At 52.7% G+C, this 25098-nt stretch overlaps 1 protein-coding gene across 2 annotated transcripts; it reads left to right on the plus strand.

Moving 5' to 3' along the window:
* Positions 1-526: 526 nt before the first annotated feature.
* Positions 527-25098, plus strand: RHPN1 (rhophilin Rho GTPase binding protein 1). 2 transcript variants are annotated; one of them, XM_084508496.1, is made up of 15 exons: positions 527-730; positions 7441-7559; positions 11262-11390; positions 13448-13523; positions 13924-14001; positions 15162-15286; positions 15564-15730; positions 16218-16405; positions 16529-16685; positions 17596-17715; positions 19639-19833; positions 19995-20071; positions 21296-21442; positions 22380-22538; positions 22864-25098. In XM_084508496.1, the coding sequence occupies exons 1-15, from the start codon at positions 629-631 to the stop codon at positions 23056-23058; spliced, it is 2034 nt and encodes a 677-aa protein (XP_084364622.1). In that variant the 5' UTR covers positions 527-628; the 3' UTR covers positions 23059-25098. The 2 variants fall into 2 exon arrangements, with proteins under 2 accessions (XP_084364622.1, XP_084364623.1); XM_084508497.1 differs by having other exon boundaries at positions 7444-7559.

Raw genomic sequence — 25098 nt, forward strand, 5'->3', positions numbered from 1 at the left:
AATTAAAAAATTAATAGATAAAAATTAATAATAATATAACAATATAAATACATATAATATATAATACATATAATAAAAATAAATATAATATATAATATAATATAAATAAATATAATATATAATATATGATGTGTAATATAAAAACAATAATATATAAAATATAATAAAATATATTTTTATTTTTATTCATCTAATTATATATATATTTTTAAATTATTTTAGTTTATTTTCTCATTATTCGTATATTTTTGTGCCCCCCACCATCCAGATGTTTTCGGAGGGGGGGGGGCTCCCAGATGTGGAGGAGGAGGGGGGCGTGGCTTCCCCCACCAGGCCACGCCCCCTCCCGGTGACCTCACCGCGTTCTAATCCCCACCGTTGCCACGGGCGACAACCCCCCCCCCCTCTCCGTTCTCCCCCCTCTCCCACCCCGCCGCGCTCCCATTGGTCCAACCCCACGCCCGTCTTCGCGGATCCCCTTTCCCATTGGCTGACAGCCCTCTCCGCCCCGCCCCTCCGCCTTGCTTATGCCCCGCGCCGCTCCCGGGGCCCGGCTCCGCGCTCGCTGCCGGGGCTGAGGGGGGGGGACCCCAAAAGGGACTGGGGGCAGGGGCTGAGCCCCCCCAAAATGGTGCCCCCTGAGGACGACGAGAGGAGCCCTGCTGGGGCTGGGGAGGGCTCAGGGGGCTTCGTCCTCCTGCGAGCTCCCAGCTGCGGCAGCGCCAGGAAGGTGAGGTTACGGGGGGGGGGATTTGGGGGGAAGGATTTTGGGGAGGGGGGAGGATTTTTGGGGGGTCCCCACCCCAGAACGGTGCCTCATGGGGTTTGGGGTTGGGGTCCTGCTGGGATCTCCGCTTTGGGGGTGTGGTGTGTGGGGGGGTGTCCGTATGGACCCCCCCAACCTCTTTTTTTGGGGGGGTCTTGTGTTTTTTTGGGGTCCCCCCCAGCTGTCCCCCCACTATTTGTCACCCCCTGAATTGCTTTGAGGTTTTTAACCCCATTTCCCCCTCCCATTTTACCCACTTGGTGGTGCAGGTCCACCAACTGGGTGCCCCCCCCCCCCAAAATCACCCGTCAGCTGGGTGCACCCCCCAAAAATCTCTGTCCCCCCAAAAAAACGACCCCATTAGCACCCCTTATTTCATGGGTTACAGGGGGTGCACCCAGCAGGGACCACCCATGGGTGCCCCTGACCCCATCACCCCATGGGTGCCAGCTGGGCTTGCACCCCCCTGGCTTTTGGGGGGGGGCAAAGCAGTGATAAAAACTCCCCAAAAAACTTTTTTTAGGAGTTTTTACACGTCTTTCCCATTAGGTCCGTCCCCTGGGAGCTGGTTTTATGAACCCGCAGTGATTTTGCCCCCAAACCGAAGCCTCCATCCGAGGAGGTGATTTCCTAAAGTTGTTCTTCGGCGGGGAGCCGCTGCCTTTCAGCAACCCTTTTTTTAAAAAAAAAAAAAGGTTAAAAAAGGGGGAAAAAAAAGCTGAGAGGTGGCTTTTCATCAGCAGGGACCGAGCTGACCCCAGGCTGCAACCCTAAACCGGGCTGCGCTTACCTCTCTGGCAGGTGCCGCTTGCAGGGCTCATTTTTCCCGGTTTCTCACCCAAATTTCCCTTCTCCGAGCCCTCCGTTTACTCTTTTTCCATCTGTCGGATGATTGAACGGGAGAGGATGAGGCAGGAAAGCATCACGAAGCTTCTCAGAGGTGGGAAAAACACGCATTATACACCACTTCTTACTAAAACCCCTGACCTGTTTGGGTTTCCTATTACTTTTCCCAATTCTTATTTAAAAGAAACCCTCAGCACGCCCTTTTTCCAGCTGTTTTTTTTCTCTTCTGGCCGCGTGGGAGGCCGTGGATGTGGCCCCACGTGTTTCTCCTGGCTTTTAGGGGATCGGAGGCGCCGCGGCGGTGCCCGTCTTTTTGCCGGGGTTGGCGTTGTGGGGCCGGAGGTTTCACACATCTGTTTCCTCCTGGCTCCCTGCCCCGGCTCCCGGGACACACAGGCAGCCTCTCCACGGCTGCACGTTCCCAAAAATTCAAGCTTTGGCTCAGGTTTGTGGCTATTAAGCCCTTTAAAAAACCCGGTGCCCCATTTCCCCCGTTTTTTTCCCCCTTTGCTGAGTGCCTTAGCCGACAGTCGGGGCACTTGGGGAAGTTTAAAACCTTAATCCTCGGCTCATTTTTTCTTTTTTTTTCTTTCTTTTTTTTTTTTTTTTTTTTTAAAGGCCGCGTGATGTAACCATATTCTCAATAAAGCTTTTAGGGGTTTTAGTCTCCCACAGAAAAGCCAGCTTTTGGCCGGAGTGCTGGGTGAGATTAATTCCCTGATAAGGGCTTTTTGGTATAAATAGACCAGAAGGGAGAAAAAGGGGAAAAACCTGGGGAGTGACCCACCTGTAGGAGCCCCCTCTTTCTGAAATGAGTTTTAGCTGTCAGGAGAAGGAAATTATTGAAGTTTTTTCTAAAAAAATGAGCATTTTAAAGTCCTTTTTAGGGCTTGCAGCGGTTCTCTGGGGTTTGTTGTCTCTGTCCCCCAGGCCAGTGTCACTTGGCCACTTGTCCTGGGCTTCCCTAATCCATAACTCACGGGTTGCAAAGGGGAAAAATAATGCTGGCTGACAGCTCTGAGTGCAGAAAAATAGCAGGGCTTTTACACCAGCATGGCTCAGAGTTATTTTGGAAGTGAAACAGAGCTTGCCCTATTCCCCCAGAGAGCTTTGTGGCTGCTGGGCTACTCAGAAACGTCCCTTTTTAGGGACAAGCCCCTGTGGTGGCTTTGTTAGGAGGGAATATTGCTCCTGAGAGTGGATGGAGGTTGGTACCCATCCTATTTCTCTGCTGGAGCTGCTGTCAGTAAATGCTGGAGAAAATTCTGAGGCTGAGGGCTCAATAACTCACACAGGGTCACCCCCTGCCTGCTCAACGCTCCCAAAACAGCTCTTTGGGGTTAGTAATAAGGAAAACCCAGCGCCGGCGTGGCTTTGGTACTGCCTAAAAATCCTGATCCTGCCTGGGGCAATCCCTCTTTGGACAAGGGGACGGAACCAGCAGCAAGGCATCGAGAGCTATCTGGAGCGTGGCTCTCGGGTATTAGGGTGAGATTTTGGAGCCTTGCTTGGTTCTGGCTCGGAAATGCTTTTTATTTCTTTTATTCAGACCCTGATCTTGTAATTCTGACCCTACAGCTCTTGGTGCGTGCAGGAGTAGAGCCTGGGAAGGCTTTTTGAGTAGGAGGCGATGAGATCAAGGTGGGTCACGGAGAGCCAGGCTCCTGGCACTTACAACCCTGAGCCTTATCCCCAAGGGGAATTTGGTGCAGGGAGGGAGCAGAACAACGCCGGAGAGGTCAAGGGATTGAAATCACCGCGGATCATCCCGGGGAAATCACCACGGATCATCCGCCACGAGTCAAACCGTGTCCCGCTGCTCCCCTGGGGAAGGGCTGAGCAGTAACACTCCTGGTGCCTTTTGTCCTCCTCCCTGAAAAATGCCATAAACTGCTCCCTGGGAGGGATGATTTATAAAATAAAGAAGCGTGAGGCTTTAGGGAACGCATGCAGCAGTCTGGGATAATGAAAATGCTGCAGGCAGGTGAGACTTCGGGGCATGTAGAGGAGCAGGTTGTGCATCACGGCTCGCTTTGCTAACTGCAGCTGGGCTGGGCTTTCTGTATTCCTGGTATTTGACATCTCCTGCCTTGGTTTAAGCAGTGGAAGGGTCTGATCCTGCTGTTGGTCCAGGATCCTGAGTTATACGCCAGCCAAAAGCATCGCCCTGCAGTCAAGGGGTGGATCTCAGCCCCTGTTACCTGCCTCTGAGCGCTGTGACCGCAGCAGGGACGTGCTGCTCATTTTTAAGGTTGTTTTAAAACATTTTTAGCTTTCTCCTGCCGTCCTCTGGTCCATGGAGAGCCCCTTGTGATCCAGCCAAGCTCTCCTGGGAGCTGTTGCTGCGGTTCCTGTTGGGGCTCAACCTAAACTCACGGCCACAGACCCCGTCCCCACTTCTCTTTTTGACAGATCCACGCCTGGCTTGTGTCACCCTGCTCTGAGCTCCTGTGGACAGGGATTCAGCAGGATCTGCCTGTCCTTTTTTCTTGCTTGTAACGTTACCAGCACCTCCTAGGGCTGTGTTTTCCTTTCTGACAGAGTCCTTTGATCACTCCATGTGCTCTTTTTGCTCTTCTCCAGTCACTTCCAGCTACGGAGCTCCCGTTCTTCTACCCGAAATGAAAGAGAAATTAGTCCCTTAGCACACGCCTTTGTTCTTTGGACCTGCTGGCCTCCACCTCTTCCCACAAGTGCTTGGCATTACCTGTTACTGTCCAGAACGAAGCTGGGAGGCAATAACCCTGTTTTTGCACCCGGGTCACGAAACAAAGCTCTAGGTGTGCCCCATCATCCAGGAGACACATCCAGGCTTCATCTCCCCGAGTTTATTGGAGCCACCAGGAGCAAAGTGCACCCCATGATCACCTCCAAACAAACTTTCCCTCAGGACTAACCGCGTAATTGCCCTATTTAACACCCCGTAAGGGTGCTCTTGAGCTGCAAGGAGGAGCTGCTGGCTCCTTGACACCACCCTTAGGTGTTCCCAAAAACTTTTGACGTCCCGCTGCGGGGAGTTTTATCTCTGCCTCCACGGTAGGTTGAGTGCTCCCTGCCATCTTTGCATGCTGAAGGCTGAACGTGAAGTCATTTGGCGGGTGAATTCGAGGCATAAAATGCCCTTGCTTATTTTTATTGCTGTAATTCTGCCTGTAATCCTGCGTTGTCCTGGGTGGTGATCTTTGGAGCGGGACCCGGCGTGGGTAATTCAGCGGCACGCACCTCGCACGCCGTCTGGGCTTTCGCAACGAGCCCTGCACTCTGCTGCACTCCGGGATTTATTTATTTCCCCTCGTTGGGAGAGCTGTGTGTTTTCTTTCCCGAATTTAAAGCTTTGACAAAGAAAGGCTGAGAAATCCCACGTCGAGCCCGGCCCCTTCTCAGGCACCCAACTTCGCTCCGGCATTGATGTCCCTGGGCGCACCCAAGAGGGTGGTTGAAACACCCAATCTTTCCTCTGACCTTTAAAGGGTTGATCTCAAAAGCTTGTGCAAAGCGAGGAAAATCCTTTCTATGACTTAACAGTGTGTTTTGGGTTTCCTCTTTGTATTCCCTCTTACGTAAGGCATTCTTAAATCCATCCTGACTTATTTAGGAGCTCCGGGGCCCCGGTGCCTGCCTCTCCTGTGCCTTTCTGCAGTTGGAGAGGAGCCTGGATGGGAACCGGTAACCAAATTGCTAAATCCGATCAAGGAGATGTTGTTCAGGTGGAAAAAAAACTCTCGTGGCTGTACAAACAGCTCAGGGAGAAGTCTGGGCAAATCCCAATGTCCCGGTTGCAGTCGGAGCGTGTTCGCTCCCCAGCCAAATCAGGGCTTGCGAGAGTTCCTGGAGAGCTCCTTTGTTCCTGGGTGGAAAGCCCAAAATGATCGGTGATTATCAGGACTTGCTGCTGTGTCTGCATGCCTGAGAAAGGTCTCGTTCATCAGCTTCTGTGTCCCGAGCTTTGGCACCGCGGTGGCTTGAATTTTCTCCTGTGGGGTTGTCTCAGGCTTGACCTGGGAGAAGTGGGGAGCTGCCAAGCCAATTAATTACCCCCTCCAATAACATTTTCAGTTTCTGGATGTCCTGTATAGACCTCCTAGCATCTCCTTACCTCACGCTACATCTCACTTCTTGTTTTTCCCTAATTTCTTCTCATTTTGCCTCCAGCCAAGGCATTTGTGGCCCTCCTGCGAGGCGTTTGGGTGCTCCTAGTGCTTCTTCCATCTTTTTTTCAGCCACAGTTCCTCTGGCTATCGTGTAATTCATGTAGTCCTTGCTCTTCTTTTCCCCCAGAACATCTTAGGTTTAAGTAGTTTTTGCTTTTTTTTTTTTGTAGGACGGGTGAGAGAATTTCCCCCGGGGGAGAACCCAGAGGTGGCACTTTCAGGGCAACCTCTTGGGTTCACTCCTGAGCGTCTCGGACCTGGGATTTGTGCAGCTGTTTCCCTTTAACATCCCCCGTAATTGCTTTTGCAGAATAATCGTGGCTTCGTGCTCTCGTCCCGGCCCTTTAACTTGCACAAATTCGTGGATTACTGTAAAGCACCGAGCCTGCAGATTTACGGACCAGATGGAGCGGCTCCGATTGCTCGGTCTCCGATGTATCAATTAGGAGCTCAAATCTTGCACGTAAATGAAAGAGGCGATGTTAATCCCAGGCCCTTTTCAAACTGGGCACCTGTTACTAGATGTCAAATGTGAGAAACGAGTGCCCAGAAAGCTGAAATCCATCAAAATGCCAAATTTTTCGTTCCCTGCTTCCCAGCCAAAGCTGCCCTTGCACTGTTCCCCCTCTTTCTTTCCTTTTTGGCATCGCAGAAAAATAATTCAAGTAAAGCATCCCAGAAAAATAATCTGAATAAATACTTTGGAAACGGGTTAGTGTTACCCAGGGTTTTTTGTTAGTGTTTTTTTGGAGGTGTTAGCAAGCATCATCCTGGCTTGCTGGATTAAAAACTGCTGTAACCCATCCTGGAGGAAGGGGTGAGACCTGAGGATTTTGGCTACATGGAAAAAAATGATCTGAGAGCTTTGGGCAGGTACTGTTTGGGGTCTTCTGAGTCCCTAGGGTTGCAAAATCCCCTCCTGGTGTAGGGACAAGGGGCCACCAGCAGTGGTGGTGCAGGTAAAGCACATAAGACTACAGCAAAGGGAGGTTTTTCTAAATTAAGGGGGTGAAGTGGTGGCTCTGAGTGATTTCTTTCAGTGCACAGGGATGCTGCTGTCTGCTAGCTCCTCAACTCGGAGATTAAACGTCTGAGGAAAGCCTGAGGAAGGAGGCGGGGGTGGGATTAATTCCCTGCTTTCTGCAGCTCGTGTCTCCGGCCTGTGAACTTTTGACTCGCTTCCACTCCATCCCCTGCAGCCAGCGGGAGATGGGAGCTCTGGCAGACACGGCGTCACGTCTGTTTGTGAGCTCCAGGGGTATTTTGGCTCGTCTGCCCCCCCCCGGGACATCTGGTTTCACTCCTGGGTTGTGTCCACACAGCCAGACCCTGGCGAGGAGCTGCTTCATTCCTTTATCCCTTCCCTGCTGCACTTGAACCCTTCGCTGAATAACTTCAGGGGAGAAAAAAATATGCTGTAAGCAACAGATTTTATTAGATAATGAAATATTTTTCATGTGGCTCTGCTGCCTGTCCCCAGGTGTAGCAATGATGCATATTAAATCTGATTTATTTATTTTTTTTCTGTTGAAGACCATCTGCCCCCACCCCAAAGCCTCTGCGTGCGGCAGGGCTGGTGAGGGGGATCTGAGACCGTGCTGGGGGACGTCAGGAGATGGAGGTGGGATGGGAACAGCTGCCACGATGCCGTGGTGAGAACCTGTCCCTTTTTCCCAGCAGGGCTGCGACCCCTTCGCCCAGACCCAGCGCAGCAAACTGCAGCACCGCCGGGCGCGGATCAACCAGCAGATCAACAAGGAGATGAGGATGCGTGCCGGGGCAGAAAACCTCTTCAGGTGAGTCCCCAGAGCATCCCTCCGGCCCTGGGATATATCCTTCCCCATGCAGGGGATGGCTTTTGGCTGTTTTATCCATGTCTGTCTCACTGCTGTGACCCGTGGCATGTCCAGGAAGCACCTGCAGGCTGCTTGCTCCGAGGGATGTTTTTGGATTATCAGCTGCTTGTTTTCCCCCCTGTGAGGCAAGTGCAAGGCTTTTTGGACAAGGTTTTTTTCTTTAAACCTGTCTGCAAGCGTGGATCAGTCCCTGAATGGCTGCTTTCTGCCCTGGGGAGGCTTTCTGTGGCCGTACCCTGCTTGGGGTTTGCTCAGTTTGCTCAGGCTTTGTAGCACTCGCCCTGGAAACGCCTGCCCTCTGCTCCGTGCTGCACTGATGCTTAATGAAAAGTGGGGATTTAAAGCCCTGGAAGCCTGTTACAAGGCAGGGTGCGAGTGGGAGCAAGAAAGGGGACAGATGTTGGACTGGGATTGAGCTCTGAGTGGAGGCATCCTGCATGATACCCCCAGAAAGTGGGTCAAATCCAGCTTCATTTAAAAAAAAAAAATAACACAAAAGTGTTTCAGTAATTTCTCCTGAGCAGAATCTGTCTGAAAACCCAGGCATGTCACTGCATATTGATACAGCCCAGCAGCTCTCCCTCCTGCTGGGAGGATGCATTTATGGCGTGGTGCAAAAACCAGTCCCTGTGCAGGGCTTTTGGGTTGCAACTGGTCCAGCACCAGTAGAGCCAGCGCATCGCCGCCATCCCCAGAGAGTGGTCGTGATGAAACCATGATACTCTACCCCAGTTTTTATTTTGTATATATAACTGAGACAAGAGATCTGTAAAAATTATATGTATTTCTTTAACCTGCCCGTGACCCTTTTTTATAGCTTTTGTGTGTGTATGTATCAAATTCCTGTAGTGCAGGGTGGGCAGACTTCTTAATGCAAGAAAATATCCTCTTTTTTTTCCTGCTTGTCTTGCAAGTTTGGTGTTGATTTCACTCCCCACTCCCAGCAAAAAAAAATAAAACTTTTTTTTTTTAATAATTTAATGTCAGTCTGTGCCTGTTGTACCTGAAAGAAAAGTTATTGGGGCAAGTAATGGGTTTTTTTTTAGGCAGATTAGGACAGCAGGGACACCCTGGAGGATGGTGAGGTTCAAGCCCTGTTATCCCTCAGCTTTCGCCAGGCTGGCTGTTAGGGACCATAATTCATCTAATTAAAAAGGCCTTGACGTCCTCATGTGTGCCACTCCATGCAACTCCCCTTTGTTATAATAATAATAAAAAAGCCCTGAAAATGTGCTGCCTCAGCAGGAATGCGCCCGGCCGTGGTTTTGGTGTCAAGAGCGTGCATCAGAGCTGCTCTGCTTCCTCCCTCGCCGGGGAGCGAGCAAAAATGTGATGCAAAACCCATCTTAATTACTTGTCCAGGGAGGAGAGGGATTGTTCTCTGCCAGGGCAGAGGCAGAATGCACTGATGGGGCCCTTTTTTTTTGGCTGGATCAGCAATTTGAGTGTCCTTTGGTGGTAATGAGGTTTCCTCCTTCCCTCCCTCCAGTCTATTTTGCAGCTGAGCGATGGGTGGGTTTGGGGGTGCTCTGGCTTTCAAAATTTGAGGATCTTGGGGGAATCAGGAGGAAAAGATCAAGTCTGTGCCTGAAATTAAAGGCTGGAAGAGGAGGATTAGAAGTTTTAAAAGGTTATTACTCAAAAGCTGCTGAGTTGCACTGAGAAATTTCCTTTATATCTACCAGGTCAGTGATGTGCCCAGCCCGGCGCAGTGTTTGCAGCTTTGCCTCTGCACTTCCAACTTTAAAAAATAATAAAAAAAACCACCCTCAATGCTTTAAAGAAAGTAATTTCCTCAGCTGTTGTGCTCGGCCTCTCGGTCCCTTTTCCTGAGAGGCTGCCACGAAGGGCGCGCTGGAAAAATGCACGTGGTGTTTGCTCAGCAGCACGAGGGGTTTGTTTGCTGGGTAAACGCGTGGGCAGAGGCAGGGGAAACCCTTCCCTTTTCTTGTCCAAATAGTGGGGCACGGCAAAGCAATCGGGAAGATAAAGGTGTCGCCAGTAAGCCCATTTCTTCCAAATAACTCAAAAACCTTTGTTGAGTGTTAGCTGAGCAAACAGGTGATGACTGCACTGAGGTTGAGCAAGATTGGAGGCTCTGCGTGCTCGCAGGGAGATCAGCGCCTGCTCCAGGCAGCACCAAAGCCTCCCTCAGCACGGGTTTGCTCCTGGCAAACAATTGCTTGTTCCCAAAATCGCCTCTCGGAGAGGTGCTGTGCTCTGCGTGGCTCCAAACAGCGCCTGCGGAGTGCAAACAGAAGCGCCCCAAAGCAACACCAGGCTTTATGCTGCCTGCTCTGAACCTGAACTAAGCAAAGCTGTCCATGGAAAAGCTCACAGGTGTGTAAAATTGGGCGTTGCAGGATGGAAAGTCCTTTTTTTTCTGCAGAGCAAGAATGGAAACACCATTCAGAAATCCATCGTGTGTCTGCAAGTCACCAGGCTGCGAGTCAGCAAAAATCAGCTGCTGTAACTGAAGGGGGAAAATAAATCTGGTGCCAACTGAGGGCAAGAATAGGAAGGTATTCAACTATTTAGAAGAAAATTGTAGTGAAAGCAGCACTGCACCTTGATCCTGGAGGAGGTGGGATGTGTAGAGGACTGAAATGATGGCGCAGAGCTGATGTATTTATGGAAGAGGAGGGATGCTGTGCTGATGCTGCATGGGGGATTGCAGAAATGCCAAAGGATGTTTAAACGGAAGTGGCTGCGGGGATCTTTGGACCTGCTTTGCTTTGTTTAAAACAATAAAAAATCCATCGGTCTTGGGGAATCCCAGCGAGGGAGGTACAAGGGAGGAGACCCTAAAGTGCTATCACCCTAAAGAAAAGCAGCAGAGCTCCATATGGCCAGGTCAGGGCGAGGCCCCTGAGGGAGGCTGTCAATAAAAAAATAAATCAAAAGCAACGTGCTCTGGAAAAGCTGGGGAAAACAAAACAAAACAAAACAAAAATTGCTCTGGCCATGGGGTTTTTACTGCCTCCCTCGGGGGCTTGGCGTGATTTAGGGCCAGCAGCCAGAGCCCCTTTCGGCCAAGGACTGCACGTTGCTGGCTGCGTGGCCGCTGGGTTATCTCTCCCTGCTTTCCTTGGGAGCTGATAAGGAGGGTATAATCGGCCTGGGAGTTTGGCTTGCTGGGAGCAGGCAGCTCGCTGCAGCTGAAATCAATCCTCGGTGTTTACATCTCCTGCCGTGCACGAGGAGGGAGGGTGGGAAGGTCCCACGCCTCTAATGGGCGAGCACAGCAAGCCTGGCTCTCGCAGAATGGTTATTTGCACCCAAAAATGAAGTTTTTCCCCCATAAAACATAGATTTTATTTAGTGTGGGAGGCCAACATTGAGCTCTTGTAACCAAATCTGAAGCTGTGCTGGAGGTGGGAGCATGGACGGGGCTCACGGAGGGACTGGGTGAAATGAGAATGGGCACCCCCAAGAAAAAAAACCACCCAAATAACCCAAATTTTTCTCTGCATCATGAAGAGGTGGATGGAAGTAGCTGGTCGTGAAGGCTCAGCCTTCTGGGGTGGATGCACATGGCAGGGAAGAGGCGATGGCATCGTCCCTTTGGGTCACTTTATCCCTGTTTATCGACGCAGCCAGGCTTTTATGGGGAGGTTTGATCCATGCTGTGTTGTCCTGCAGAGCCACCAGTAACCACAAGGTGAAGGAGACGGTTGCCTTGGAGCTGAGCTACGTCAACTCCAACCTGCAGCTGCTGAAGGAGGAGCTGGAGGAGCTCAACAGCTGCATGGATGTCTACCAGAACGAAAGGTAGGTGCTTCGTGCCCTGGTGGCTGGGGAACAGGAGACAGGAGAGGGCTGGGGCATGGGGCAGATTGGCCAGAAACAGTTTTTCAACCTGGGAACATCCACATTTCATCGACCAAACTCAAGAGCTTTTCCCAAAAGATCCTTAAAGGAGGTGTTTGGATACTTACGGTGTGTCCTTTGGATGCAGATGTCCCAAAAGCAGGAAAAATAGATCAGGAAAAACAAAAACACATCATCCCTTACCTCATCCGCCTGACCTAAGCATCCTCCAGAGCACGATGTCTTCCAGCAAGGGATTTAATAGCAATTAACACTTTGGCTGCTCCTGGGATGGTTTATTTTCCCATCAAGGGTAGGAATTTCTTCCCCCTCTTTCTGCAATTAAACCTTGCTGTCACCTTGAAATGCTCACCCAGCCACCTTGTGCCTGACTTGGGTAATCCCAGCAGCAATTTATGGGGTTAAAAAAGCAGAAATCCCCCAGGCAGCAAAGCCCAGGGATGCTGCAGCAATGTGGAGCCATGGATATTCCTCCTGGTATATCCGTGTGCTTTGCCCAGTGCCTGGTCCTCCCTGGGGAGCGTTGTTCTGCTGCTGGGGGCAGAAAGAGGTGGAAAGAACATCAGTGGCTCCATCCTGTTTGCTGCAATACAGGACGAGGGCGGTCTGAAGGTGTGATTGATGCTTTAGGGTCGCAGAGAGCAAGGGCTGGCTTTACTGTAGAGAAAATATCCTGGGATGCACGGGGAAATGCACTTCCAGCAGGTCAAGGGGGGGGAGATCAGCGGTGCCTCCAACCTCAACCACTCTGACCCTAAGAAAGATCAAGGATCCTGCATCTCCAGCACCCTTGGGTGCTTGCTGCAGTCTCTGAACGTGACCCTGGATGGTTTCCCTCTTCCCCAGCAATGTGCTGGCCATGTGGGGTTGTTGGGCTTGGACTCCAGGGATGCTCAGCTTTTGCAGCCCTCCACGTGCTTGTTTGCTGTGGTTTATAAACAAAATGCCAGCAGCAACCCCAAAAACCTTGCCCAGGCCAAACAAAATTTCCTTTGTTTGCTCTGGGCACTGGATTCGAGCGGAAATCTTGCTAGAGAACGAGTGATAATGGCTTTTCAGCACTAATTATAGCTCTCGAAGCTGTTTGTTCGGGGTGTATGAATAGAGCAGAATGTGGGTGCAACCTCTGCCCTGCTCCCCAGTTTTTGCCCTCCTTGGCCTGTGATGTGCTAATGCACGTTTCTGCTAACGTGCAGTTTCTGCAGATAACGAGATGAGCCTGTTGTGCAAACCCCAGGCTGGTGAGGGCCTGATCCTGCCCGACCTGCCTCCTGTCTTGCCTTCAGAGAGCCCAGTGCAAGCTGCGGATACCATCAAAGATTCTCACCTCCCATCCGTATACAGCAGCCAGATGTTGGGACCAGCTTTGGGGCTCTTTGCAGAGCAATAATGCTGTAATTTTCTGCACATTCGAGGTCCACAAAGACCATTTCTTTACTTCTTGGCATCAAAATTCAAAATATCAACTAAATCCCACAAAAGATGGCCCTTCCTGGTTGTCATCCTGCCGCCGTGTAGCATTCCTTTCCCGTTTTGGCACAAATGCCCCGTTTTTAATGGTGGAAAACAAACCCCTCCCAGCTGGGTGTTACCAATGTCATCCTAATCTTCAGTGTTTTACAGTATCAACCTGTCTGCCCGATAAGAGCTATTATTAGATGGCTGCTTTTAATAGCAAATTTCAATATCAGGCGGAGCTGCGCTCCCCGAGCCAGTCCTTATCAGCGACAGAGCCCAGATTAGCACGTAGGAGCTCATGAATCCGTGACCTGTGCTCGCATCACACCCGTTTCCCAAGGGCTGTTAATGAAAGCAGCTGCGTCACGGCAGCCAGTTTGATTGCTCTTGTAGAAAATAAAACATAAATATGGTAGATTTGGGGTTATTGGCATGCTTTTTCAGTGCAAAGCGCGTCCTGCTGCCGTGCAGAATTGGGTTCTCTTCTAGTTTTGCCCTTCAAAAAACCAGCCACCAAAGAGGTTGTTGTCTTCTTCCAGTGAGTCCATCAGCGTCCCTATGATTCCCTTGGGCCTGAAGGAGACGAAGGAGCTGGATTTGCTGCTGCCACTGAAGGTGAGCATCACTTTGGCGCATGCAAGGCGGCGAAGGCTGATGGAGGGAAGCAGATTTGCCCTTCGGAGAGGTTTCTGCACGTGGGCATGATGGGGAGCTGTAGAGGAGATGCTGCAGCAGCTGCAAACATTTCCCTTTTTGGTACGATTCCATACTTAGGGGGATGAGGTGGACTTAAAACAGTGGAAAAAGGGTTACAGGGTCTGGAGCAATGGACAAATCAACGTGTTTTGCCTGGGGTGGAGAGCAGGAGCTGGGTGGAGAGGAGATCCCTTTCTGTGCTGCAGGTTTTCTTGCAGGGAGAGCTGGCAAGCCACTTATACAGAATTACCAGAAGTCACCCTTTAAATCTCGAATATCCGTTTTCAAGATTGATTCAGGGTTTTCTTTCCCCATCCAGGATTTCATCAGCGAGCACTACGGAGAGGAGGGGACCTTGTTTGAAAAGGAAATCAAAGAGTTCATGGAGCTGCGGCAGGTCGGTGGCCCTGGGCGTGCAGAGTCTTGCTTTGGCTTGCTGAGAAATGCTCGTTGGAGGTGCCGTGCTTTGCTCTATGTCCCCTCGTGCTCCCTCCAAACTGCACGCTTGTCCTCGCGTCTCGGGGGTGCTGGAAGCCTGCAGCATGCACTGAGCACCCCGGCTTCGGTTCATAGATTGCAAAATAGTACAGATGTTTCAGTAATTGTTCGCTGTCCCGGTGAGTGAGTCCTTTAATGACCTGATAACCTAGAACGACCGGCAATAAAAATACAATGCCGTCCATTATTAATGTTTGATGAATAGTTCACCCCCGGCGAGGCTAAATGACTGCTCTCTCTCCAGCTAACACGCAGCGTAGCGCTTGGAGAAGAGGAAATGTAGAGCAATCCGGTAAAGGTGAACTTTATCCTCTCCTACAAAGCAGCTCTCCGAAGTAACCTCGGTTTTGCCTTGCTGTGCAGCTTTGGTCTTAAGGGTGGAAAGGAAAAGCTTTCCCAGGCTTTGTGAAGGTCCCAATCCTGCTCGCTGGGCCGCGGGAGGGGTGCCCTGGAAAGGCACGAGCTGGGAAAAAGGCTCGTGACCGAAACGAGGAGAGCTCTGGCACTCCTCCCCGTGTCGAGTCAAAAGCCCAAAGGCTTTCCTGTTCTGAACAGAAATCGTATTTCTTCCCTCGTGTTAATTCCATCAGACTTTGCATGAATTTCTATCCTAAAAAAAAAAAAAAAGGCAAATCCCAGCTCGGTTTAGGTGAGCACGGCTGGATCGTGCCCTGCTCCCAGGCTGCTGGCTCCAGTCTGGGTGCCCCAACCCGGTGTCCCCAAAGCCTTTCCCATGCCAGCAGTCAGGCTGTCCCCTTTCAACCTGCCAAAAAGCAGGGAAGCTACAGAAAAAGGGCTTCTTTTTCAGCATTAATACAATCCCACAATCCCATAGAATCCCACTCCTTGCTTGCTTGTGTTTGGGGGGTCCGGCCAGGCTCAGCTCCAGGCTGTTCCCCCATCCCCTACAATCCTAGACCCCTTTGGGTCAGTTTTTTCCCACCTGGGCTGTAGCTCGTAGGGTTTCCCAGCATGTCCAGCTCCCTAAATCTCATCTTTCCCTCCTCTTCTCCTCTCTCCCCTCCTGACGTGTCTCTTCCTCCTCTCCCGTCCCCGCAGGCGATGCGCACCCCCAGCCGGAACGAGGCCGGGCTCGAGCTCCTCATGGAGTATTACAACCAGCTCTACTTCCTCGACAGCCGCTTCTTCCCCCCCAGCAAAAGCCTGGGGGTCTTCTTCCACTGGTTGGTGCAGCTTTTCCCATCCAGCCCCAAAAAACGGGGAGGGTGAGCAGGGAGGGAAGCGCGGCCAGGCTCCCTGCCCACCGCGCCGGGGTCTTCGTTTTGGGGAAATTCCTTCAGCAACGTGAAGAGCTGGGTTTCCCTCTTGCTTTTGGCTCGAAGACGTTGCCTTGGGTGGATGTGTTGAAGGAGGCAGGGCTGGAAAGCTTGTCCCCGAGCGGGAGCAGTGTTGGGACGGCCGTGATGCCCTCGTCCCCGTGTTGACTCTTCCCTTCCCCAGGTACGACTCCCTGACGGGGGTCCCGTCCCACCAGCGGGCGCTGGCCTTCGAGAAGGGCAGCGTCCTCTTCAACATCGGAGCCCTGCACACCCAGATCGGGGCACGGCAGGACCGTGCCACCCTGCCGGGGCTCAACCAGGCTATCGATGCCTTCCAGAAGGCGGCCGGTACGTGGATTCCCCTCCCCTTATCCCCTTGGCGGAGCTGACGTTTCCCTGGGGCAGGAATAACGTCAAGAAGTGGAGCTGTTGGGCAAAGAGGGATGAGGGAGTCTCCAAGGGACTGCATTTAGGGCTTTTGAGGGGAAAAGCTGCAGGTCCAAGGGTGGGTTAGATGGCAAGGTAGCACCCCTTGGGAGTTTTTTTCCCCGGGATAGCATTGCCAGCTGCAGTGAGAGGTTTGAGCTCAGGGAGCATCTTCGTGGCTTTTCTCCTGGTCGAGGTGGGAAGGGACCTCTGGGTCCATCTGGATCAAGGCCACCTCCAGCAGGGTGCCCACCACCACGTCCTGGTGGCTTTTGGAAGATCTCCAGGGCTTTGAGACTCCACAACCCCTCTGAGCAACCCATGCCGTTGCTCATAGAGAAACCTTCATGCTCCAAACCCTCCTGGCTTGCAAGCCCGGGAGCTCCCAGCAGCTTCTCCCCTTGTGCAGGTGCCTTTAACTACTTGAAGGAAAACTTCTCCAACGCTCCCAGCCTGGACATGAGCGCGGCTTCCCTCACCATGCTGGTGCAGCTGATGCTCGCCCAGGTCCAGGAGTGCGTCTTCGAGAAGGTGACCTTGCTGCGTGCCCAGAAAGACTTTCTGACGTGGTTGCAGCTCGCCCAAGAGGCAGCCAGGGTAAGGGCACCCCATAAAACCCTTTAAAAAGCCCAGGGGTGACAGCATGCTGTCACTGCCGCCCAACAGGCGAGCTGGATTCCAACCCTTGGGTCATCAACTTTTGGGTTTTGACTCCCGCAGGTGGAAGACGCCTACTCGCTGGTGCACCAGACCATGACCCAGGCCCACGTGAAGGATTACGTGCCCTTCTCTTGGACCACCATGGTCCAGGTCAAGTCGGAGCATTTCAAGGCCCTCTCCCACTACTTCTCTGCCACCGCTCTCTGCGACTGCCCCGGTGAGTGCTGCGTCTTCTCCTAGCAGCTTGGCACTGGGAAAAAGAGGGGAAAAAAGGCTTCTGTAGAACACCAGCATGCCAAACCTAGAGTTTTTGGGATGCTCTGAGCTGCTGATCACGCCGACTGATGCAGTGATTCATGCGCAGGGCAGCTGTCCCCCATATTTCTCCTTCTGGCTTGCACATTGCTTGCAAAGTCCTTCCAAAAAAGCCAACAAAAAGGTGCTGCAGGGATGTCACCCACTGTCCCCTTCGGGGCTGGGTGGGTGTCATCAACCAGGCAGCCTCCAGAGCCACCTGATCCGGGTGGTAGGTCAGCCAGGGGCTTCAAAAACATTAAAATAAGCTCCCACCAAACCAGGAAACTGCTGAGCTGCTCGCATTTAATTGCCAGCTTGTGGCTGGCTGCCCTGGGTGTCTGTGTGCAGCCTGCCTGTACCCGAGCTGGGTGACGTGGCTCCGGGGAGCCAGCTGGAGCAGGATGCGACCCATAATCTCCATCTGCTCTGCCACCACCGCCCCTACGAGCGATTTTGGGTCAGGCTGAGGGTTTGGGGGCGGGCAGCTGATGCACACAGGGACCTGCGGTGTCGAGCCACCTCCAGCAGCAGGCTGGAGGGCTCCTCGAGGTCATCTTCTAAGGTAGGTTCATCTTTTTGGCTCTCTTCCTCTCTGGGAAGGGGTGCAGGGCTCGAAACCACTGAGGCTTGTGCATTGCAGAATCAGGATTGAGCGAGAAGAGCTGCTGGGGGAGAGATGGGAGAGGGTGGGACACCCTGGGGATGGAGACAGAAGTGGCAGAAGGTAGCGGTGGGTCCAAGGGATGGAGCAGACGTCTCCCCTGAAGTTTTGAAGCTCTTTGAATGCCCTGACTTTTCCCTCTGTCCCCTTTCCTCGTTGTTTCTCCCAGCGGCATCTGATGCTGAGTTGCCAGAGCACGAGAAGGCTTTTATCCAGTTCCACGTCACCATGCCAGAGGGGCCATCGCTCCGTGTCCTGCTGCAGGATCCCGAGGAGAGAAGGAAGCTGGGTAAGTGCATCCATCCCTGGGGCAAAACACACTTCTGGGGGATGAACCCCTGAATCCCTGTAGGAACAGGATTTGTAGAGGCACCACGAGCTTTTGGGGGATTTCTCTATGCAAAGACAACTTTTATTGGGTTTTCTTTGAAAAGAGCCTCTCCTGGGGAGGCAAGAAAGCATCACGGTTCCCTATTAAGGCGCTGAGGACAGCCCATTGTGCTCGTGTTGACCCATCTGGCCAAATGTGACAGTAAAACCCCGGGCACCGAGGTATCCCGAGCCAGGTAACATCACCCAGCACAGAGAAATCTGTTGGGAAGGAGCCTGGCTTGGGCTTGCAGCTGCCTTGACTTGACGAGGAGAAGCAGTGACGGCTGGGGGTGGTTTTTTTAGCTGCATCAAAAGGCTTGGGAGACGAGAGCTTCCTCCCACGCGGATTTTCAGCTTCGGGGAAGAGACAGAGCATTGCTTATTCAGCTGAAGTCGTGTTTTAGCAGCCCTCCTGAAGAGGCAGGAGCGAGAGCGAGCTCAGTGCCCTGCTTCTGGGGTGTCAGCTTCTGCTTGCCTCCTCCACAAGCTGCCTCTCGGGCTTTTTTTTTCCAAACATCTCCATTCAGCTTGTGAAAAAAACGAACGTGCAGGTACCAGGCTCAGCTCTGCTTTGAATCTGGAGGAAGGGGAGAACCTTGCGGCATTAAATCATGTCCGTAGAAGGATATTTTTCCCCTCCCCTTGCCTTATAGTTTTATAACACCATGCTTTATTCCACTGTTGTCAATAAACTGGAGCCAGCAGCTTGCACAACGTCTGTATTTCGGTAATCTCTTGTTATCTTATCTCTTCATTATCAGTGCAAATAGCAGCAGGTAGTGATAAGCCATTAAAACCTCCTTGCCGTGGCGTTTTCTTGCCCACAAGTGGGGCCGGCTGGGGGTGCTTGGATAGAATACGATTGATGCGTGAGATGAGATTATTTGGGGGGAGAGTCTCTTTCCTCTCCCTGTTTTTCCTCCAGCCTCGAAATGTTCCCTCGATTGCGACATCTTGCACAAAGCAGCCTGGTGGGCTCTGGTCCCCACAGCTCTGGAGCAAACACCATCATTTTCCCTGCCTTATGTTGCCACCGTGTGTCCTAAATCTGGAAATGCTACAGGCACACGTGTTTCGATGATACATCCATCTATCTAAATATATTTATCCTTTTCTCTGGCATTTAGAAGCGCTGGGGACGGGTGCCTTCGCCTCGGTCTCTCGCAAAGGGGATGTTTGTAGGATATTCGTAGGTCGTTTATTTGGGATTTCAGTCAATTCTGGTTGCTTTTTGGCTGCTCTCTCTTCACAGTTCGTTTCCACGAGGGTGGAAACACCTTGAAGGCTGGTGGAGAGGAAGAAAGTGAGAAGAGGGCACCGGAGAGGGCGGAAAGGACCTGCAGGGCAGGGCGAAGTGTGTGCTTAGCCTAGAAAAGAGGGAGCTGCAGCAGATCATCCTCCCGAAGCTAAAACGCTGTCACCAGGAGGACGGGGCTCAATTGTCCTTTGTACCCCCGGGGGATGCAGGGTGATGGAGAGAAGTTAATTTGTGAAGATTTAGGTTAAGCGATAGGAGGAACTTTGGATAGGGGGCGGCGGAGCCCGGTGCCAGCCTCCCTCTCGCTCCTTCGCCGGAGGTTTTTTTTTTGGGAACATCTGCCAGCCCCGTCTCCGGCGCCGGGGGAGCGAAGTAGGTCACCCTTCAAGGTCCCTTCCCGGCCCTCCTTCGGGGGGCTCGAGCTGACGGCTGGGACCTACCCCATTTCGAGCCCGTTGGCAGGCTGCGAACGTGACGGGGCCGTCCCTGAGTCACGGCTGCCTTCCTCCGTGGGCAGCCGAGCGAGCGAGCGAGAGCGCCGCCGGTCCGCTGGCTTCTGCATCCATCTCCGCTTCCCCGCAGGCAAAGCTCACCTGAAGAAAGCCATCATGAAGCACGAGGAGGCCATGAGGATCCACGGCTTGTGCAAGATCCTGCGGAAGATGGACATCCTCCAGGAGGTCCTCTCCTTCGCCCACAAGCGCTCGCTGAGCAAATACTCTGAAATTGACCACGAGGAGGACTTCTTTGAAACTGGGGACGCTCCGGATATTCTCCGTAAGTATTTTGTTTTATTTTTTTTTCTTGCTGGTGGGAGTGGGGACTGCGGGATTTTATGGCTTGCCCCAGCCCTGCTCGGGGAGCGGGATGCGGAGGCAGCAGCTGCCGCTTTGCTCCTGCCTAAGGGGGTGTTTGTGCTCTTCTCTCCTGACCGCTAGCCAAAACGCATCAGAAGCCAGAGATCAAACCCCCCAACTTCTCCCAGGTGAAGGTGACCGACCTCTTCCACAGGCTGGTATGTACGGCTGCGAGACCGGGGTGGCCCCACGGGACCAGGTGGCACCTCTTCCCCTGCATGCTCTGCTTTCCTGCTCCCTTTCCTCCCCGTGCAGCTGCTCTCCGAGCAGGATGAGACATCTCCTTGCGCACGGGACCCAGGCAGGAGGAAGGGTAGAAGGGCACGGATCTGTCTATGCAAGGCTAAATGGGTCAAGACTCATTACATTCCCCAAAAGTCTTCCTTGTGCTGTGATGTGAAGCTCCTCCGGTGCACGGGCACTTTGGGTGGGCTTTGGTCCAAGCAGGACCAAAGGGACTGTTTAGTGGAAGCTTTTTTGGGAGCGGAACAGGTTGAGGATAGAGTTACCCTTGGGGAAAACACTGCTCTGTCTTAGGTATGTGACCAGCACCAGCTGGGAAGCACTGGGAGAATCCCATGGGCTCTTTATCTCCCTTCCTAGGGTTTATAGGGTCCTAGGGAGCAGGGTTGAGCTTTTTTTATAGGGGCTGCTGTGGTTGTGCTGTCTCTGTCCCTCAGGTGCCCCAAGGACACAAAATACCCTGGGGAAAGGCTGGGCTGGTTGGGATGTAATCAGGATCTCTGCTCTTGGATGACCTGAGTGGAGGGCAGGGGGGTATATCCCGCTCCTGAGAGAACAGGAAAGGCTTTTGGAGTGGTCTGACCCCAAAAAAGTGACCCATCCCAATGCCTTGCGCCCTTCTGCATCTCCCAGAGCCAGGCTGGGGTGAAAACCTCACCCCTTCATCCCAAATTTGGTGATAAATTTTATTTCCATAAGGGGAGAATTAAGGGTCCTGCTCTGCACCGTAGCTTTCAGTTTTATTTGCTCTGGGACTGCGATGTCTAAAACGATTCTGGCTCCTTGACCTTGGTGAGATCCCCTCCTCCTGCCTTGCAAGGAGGATGTCCCGACCCAAACTGGCTGAAGGGTTGGGGCAGGACCTCCCCAGATCCTTTCCAACCTGCGCAAGTCTGTGGTGCTGCTCACAGAGCCACCCTCTGATGAGCACTCTTCACCCTTCTCACTTTATAGTGCACAAATGTGGTGGTTTTGATACGCAGGAGGATTAAAACACTGTGCAGACTCAAAACTTCATCCTCAAAGAAAAGCAGAAGCCAGGCTTACTTGCTCTGCCCCCTCGACGGCAAAGGTTGCGTGTCCCCAGGGCGTTGCTCTCGCACCGAAAGGTGCTTTCCCTGTTTCTGCTTTGCCCCCAGGGGCCCCTCTCGGTTTTCTCGGCCAAAAACAAGTGGTACCCGGTGCGGAGAGTCCACCTGAGGAGAGGAGAGAACGGCTTCGGGTTCACGCTGCGGGGAGACTCCCCCGTCCTCATCGCCGGCGTCATCCCGGGGGGCTGTGCTGCTGTGAGTACCCGGGGGCTGCTGGAGGTGGGGACCCCCCATTTGGGGTCGTGACGTTGGATGGAACGAGATGGCAAGCCCGAAACATGAATTATCTCCTCGAAAACTCACTGTGGGATGTATCAGGAGTGGCTTTGTTTTCCAGCAGAGGCTCAGGGGAGCATCCTGGTGGGATTCCCGAGTGGTCCCCCACTCTCTCATCGTTGCACAGCACCAACTGTGCCACCGGAGCTCAGCATCTCCATAACAACAGGCTCCTTAGCAGCAGGATCACGTCCCTTTTGGGGAGCCTCAAAGCTTCTTAAAGAAGATCTGAGCTCACGGTGTGCCCCCCAGGCTGCTAACCCTCGCTGCGCTGAGCTGGGGTGGGATTGCACTCTGGATAGACACCAAAATGTGGCCACAGGGACAAGTTTCCAAACCTCCAGCTGCACCAGCATGTCCTGGTTTGGGGTTGCTCCTGGCTGTAATATCCTGACAGTCCCCAGCTTTGCTTTAATCACATCAAGAGCCTTGTTCTTTCCTGATGGTGGAACTGGTGCGTAAGACCTTGCTAAGCCTGCTCCGTTTTCCCAAGGCTTGCAGGTGCTGATTTTTGTTTTCTGGAGACCTGTAGCGTTGAACTCCTGTCGGTGAGTCAGAGTCAGATGTGCTCTTGTCACAGGGCTGGCAGTTTATTGCGTGCTGGATGTCGAGCCTGGCAGCTGCAAAAGAAATCCTTAGCCTGTGAGCATTCCCCCCTGCAGCAAAGCAGCTGTAAGATCATTAGGGTGATGAGGCTTTGGCTGTCGGCTGAGGGCAGACCCCAGCCATCCCCACAGCTCGTGTCTCTGCAGGATTGGGACCTGCTGGGGTGGGTAGGAAAGCGAGCAGACCTCATGCTGCAGCCTCTGTGAGCAAAAACGAGCGCACCCTCTTTTTTTTTTTTTTCCCCCTGCAGGAAGCCGGGCTGAAGGAGGGCGACTACATCATCTCGGTGAACGGCAAGGACTGCAAGTGGTCCAAGCACGCCGAGGTGGTGCAGCTGCTGAAGAGCACTGGCGAGGAGGGTGTGGAGATCGGCGTGATAACCCTGCAGGGCTCGGAGGGGCCGAGAGCTGTAAGTCACGTCCCAAGCCTTTTTTTTTGGGGGGGAAAACTGCAGCTCTGGAGGGAGAGATGGGCTGCTTAAACCAGGCTCTGCTCCCTCTCCAAAGCAAGTTCATTTGCAGCTGGCTTAGGAAATATAAAGCAGGCAGCAGCTTGCAGGGATGGCCAGCTTTGTCGTTTCTCTTTTAGCCTTGAGCTAGGCACCAAAGCAAGCTGCCCTGCAGGGGACAGAGGTTTCCCAGTGTCCCGGGGCAGGGCTGAGGCCAAGCCATCAGCGTTTGCACCCCCAGCTTGGTGCTGCCTTAGCTTCACGCCGCTCTCTGCTCCCCAAACAGGCGGAGAAGAAGGCTGCGGCGATGTCCTCGGGCAGCGGGCTGCTGAAGAGCAACAAGGAGAACAGCCGGAAGAGCCTGATGAACAGCAAGAGCGCCAGCACGCTGCTGATCTGGAACAAGAAAAGCAAGCGGAGCAAGAACAGCACTTACAGCGTCCCCTTCACCGCCGTGGGAGACAACGAGGCCATGTACTGAGGCGCCTGCCAGGCTAGGTTGTGTCCCACCAGCTTGGGGGCTTGGCTGCCTGTCGATCCAGGCTGCGCTGGCGTCGTGGCTGCATGGAGCACCCCTGGAGGATGCCGGGACCCCCCCCGGGGACGCGCCGCTGGTCGGACCCTCTCCGAGGAGGCGAGTGATGCACAGCCCCTGGCGCTGCTGATGGCCGGACTCCTCCATCTCCTGCGTTAAAAAACAGTCCTCTGCTAAACAACGGGGGAGGGGGGAAACACTGGTTTATTATTATTATTCCTTCTTTTAAGGGGTGGGGGAGCTGTGCTTCGGTATAAAGCAGGGGCTGGTTTGTGTGTCGTCTGCTCGGTGCGAGGAGCAGCCCAACCAAGCCCAGCCATTAAAGCAAAAGCTGTAACCTTTTCTAGCGTGTCTCGTAGGCTTTCTCTGCAAGGTGGAAGGCAGCACGCTGCTGGCAGAGCCAAGTCGTTCAGGAGCTCCTGCCCGGCGGCACCGTTGGAGGAAGGTGGAGAGGGTTTCAGTTTTGCAAGCCCCTGGTTGACAAAGCCCATCGGGGCAGGCTGCACGTGGAGATCACGTTCGAATTCCCAGTTTTGGGGAGAGTTTAGCTCGTGCACCGATGACAATGTCACAGAGTCTGGGACAGATCTGCCCGGGTGGTTTGGCAGCACCGAGCTGTGCATCCTTGCCGTGACACCGGTTAGGGGTGTCCTAGCAAGCTGGTAAAGCTAGGATGGGGTCGACATGTCCCCATCACCAGGTGGCAGCGTGTCAGATCCTCCGTCGTCATCAGCAAGGAGGCAGCTCGTGGGCTGCATGTTCCCATGAGTTTTGCAAATAGCATATGTTTGGTCACATCTAAGCGAGCTCACAGAGAAGAAACACGAGCACAGGCTTGTGCTGTGCAGAATTAGGGCTCCTGTGCAGGGTTTTTTTTAATGGGCACCCAGGTTTGACCAGCAAATGCAGCCTGGCTGCACAGCCTGCTTCTTTGGAAGAAAAGGGAAAGACTTAACGTGCATTTGTTGTCTCGCTTTTTTAATCAGTAGAGGTGGATTGCCCTAAATATGTGAGTAGATTAATAGCTAAGAGCCTTGTTTCTTACTTGGTATGAGATTAAAATTCCAGGAAGATAGCTCCTCCAGATTATTAAACTACTAAATTTGTGCTAGTATTGGATCTTGCACACGTTGCTAATACCCTAACACTGTGCTGTCAGCATTCGTACCAGAGCTGGCCTGATGGATACATGCATCTTGGTAATTGTACTGGAAATGCAGGGAGACTCCGAATACGCACGAGATAGATTGGCAAAATTTTCTCAATCCCATTTCTGCCTTGTGCATTATTTTTCTGAAAGCTAAAGAGCTGTCTGGTCTTGAGTGCTTGGATGATCTTGGTTAGGTATAAAATACCCTTCAGAGATGCAATTGTATTTTTGTACTTTTTAAGTCGTGACAAATTCGTAGCGGGAGCTTAATGAAATGAGCCGAGCACGTGGCTGCCTTCGGGCTGGCAGCAGGACACGGCTCGGGGTCGCACCTCCACTTCTTGGTGGCCTGGTGCCCACGTGCCAAGCTTTCGGCCCCGGTTTTATTTCGGGAGAACTGGAGGAGGGCTTCTAGCTCTGCCTTCCTTGCTGAGAAGCCTCTCCGCTTGCGCGATGCGAGACCTAGACGCCGTCAGACGGGATTACGGCTCTGGCTGCCACCGCGAGGCCATCTGCTGCAGTCAGATTTTCTGCCTAATCTTGCCAGCTGCTCGGCGCGGGGCGGTGAGACTCCCAGGCAAGGGGCTTGCCATGAACACATCCACTGATCCTAAACGTCTTGGAGCTAGAGGTGTATTTATTTAAAAAAGAAGCGTGCACACGCGGCGGCTGCGGGCATCGCGGGTCCTCCTGCATCACCCGACCCTTCCGTCGGCGTTGCCAGAGGGGTTGCGTTTCGTGCCAGCTGGATATTTTTCCTAACACCCGTGTTTTGGTTTTTAATTTGTACGTGGACTCTCACCTTTTATGGATTAAAAAGCACTGCTTTGAAAACA

Source organism: Aythya ferina (genome assembly GCF_964211825.1).
Source record: "Aythya ferina genome assembly, chromosome: 2".
NCBI classification, from domain to species: Eukaryota; Metazoa; Chordata; class Aves; order Anseriformes; family Anatidae; genus Aythya; species Aythya ferina.

Bases quoted from the DNA above. Each gene is read 5' to 3' on its own strand.
- RHPN1 (XM_084508496.1), top strand. From the start codon at position 629: ATGGTGCCCCCTGAGGACGACGAGAGGAGCCCTGCTGGGGCTGGGGAG. The intron at 15,287-15,563 runs GTTGGTGCAGCT...TCCCTTCCCCAG, and splicing joins CTGGGGGTCTTCTTCCACTG to GTACGACTCCCTGACGGGGG. The intron at 19,834-19,994 runs GTAAGTATTTTG...CCTGACCGCTAG, and splicing joins GGACGCTCCGGATATTCTCC to CCAAAACGCATCAGAAGCCA.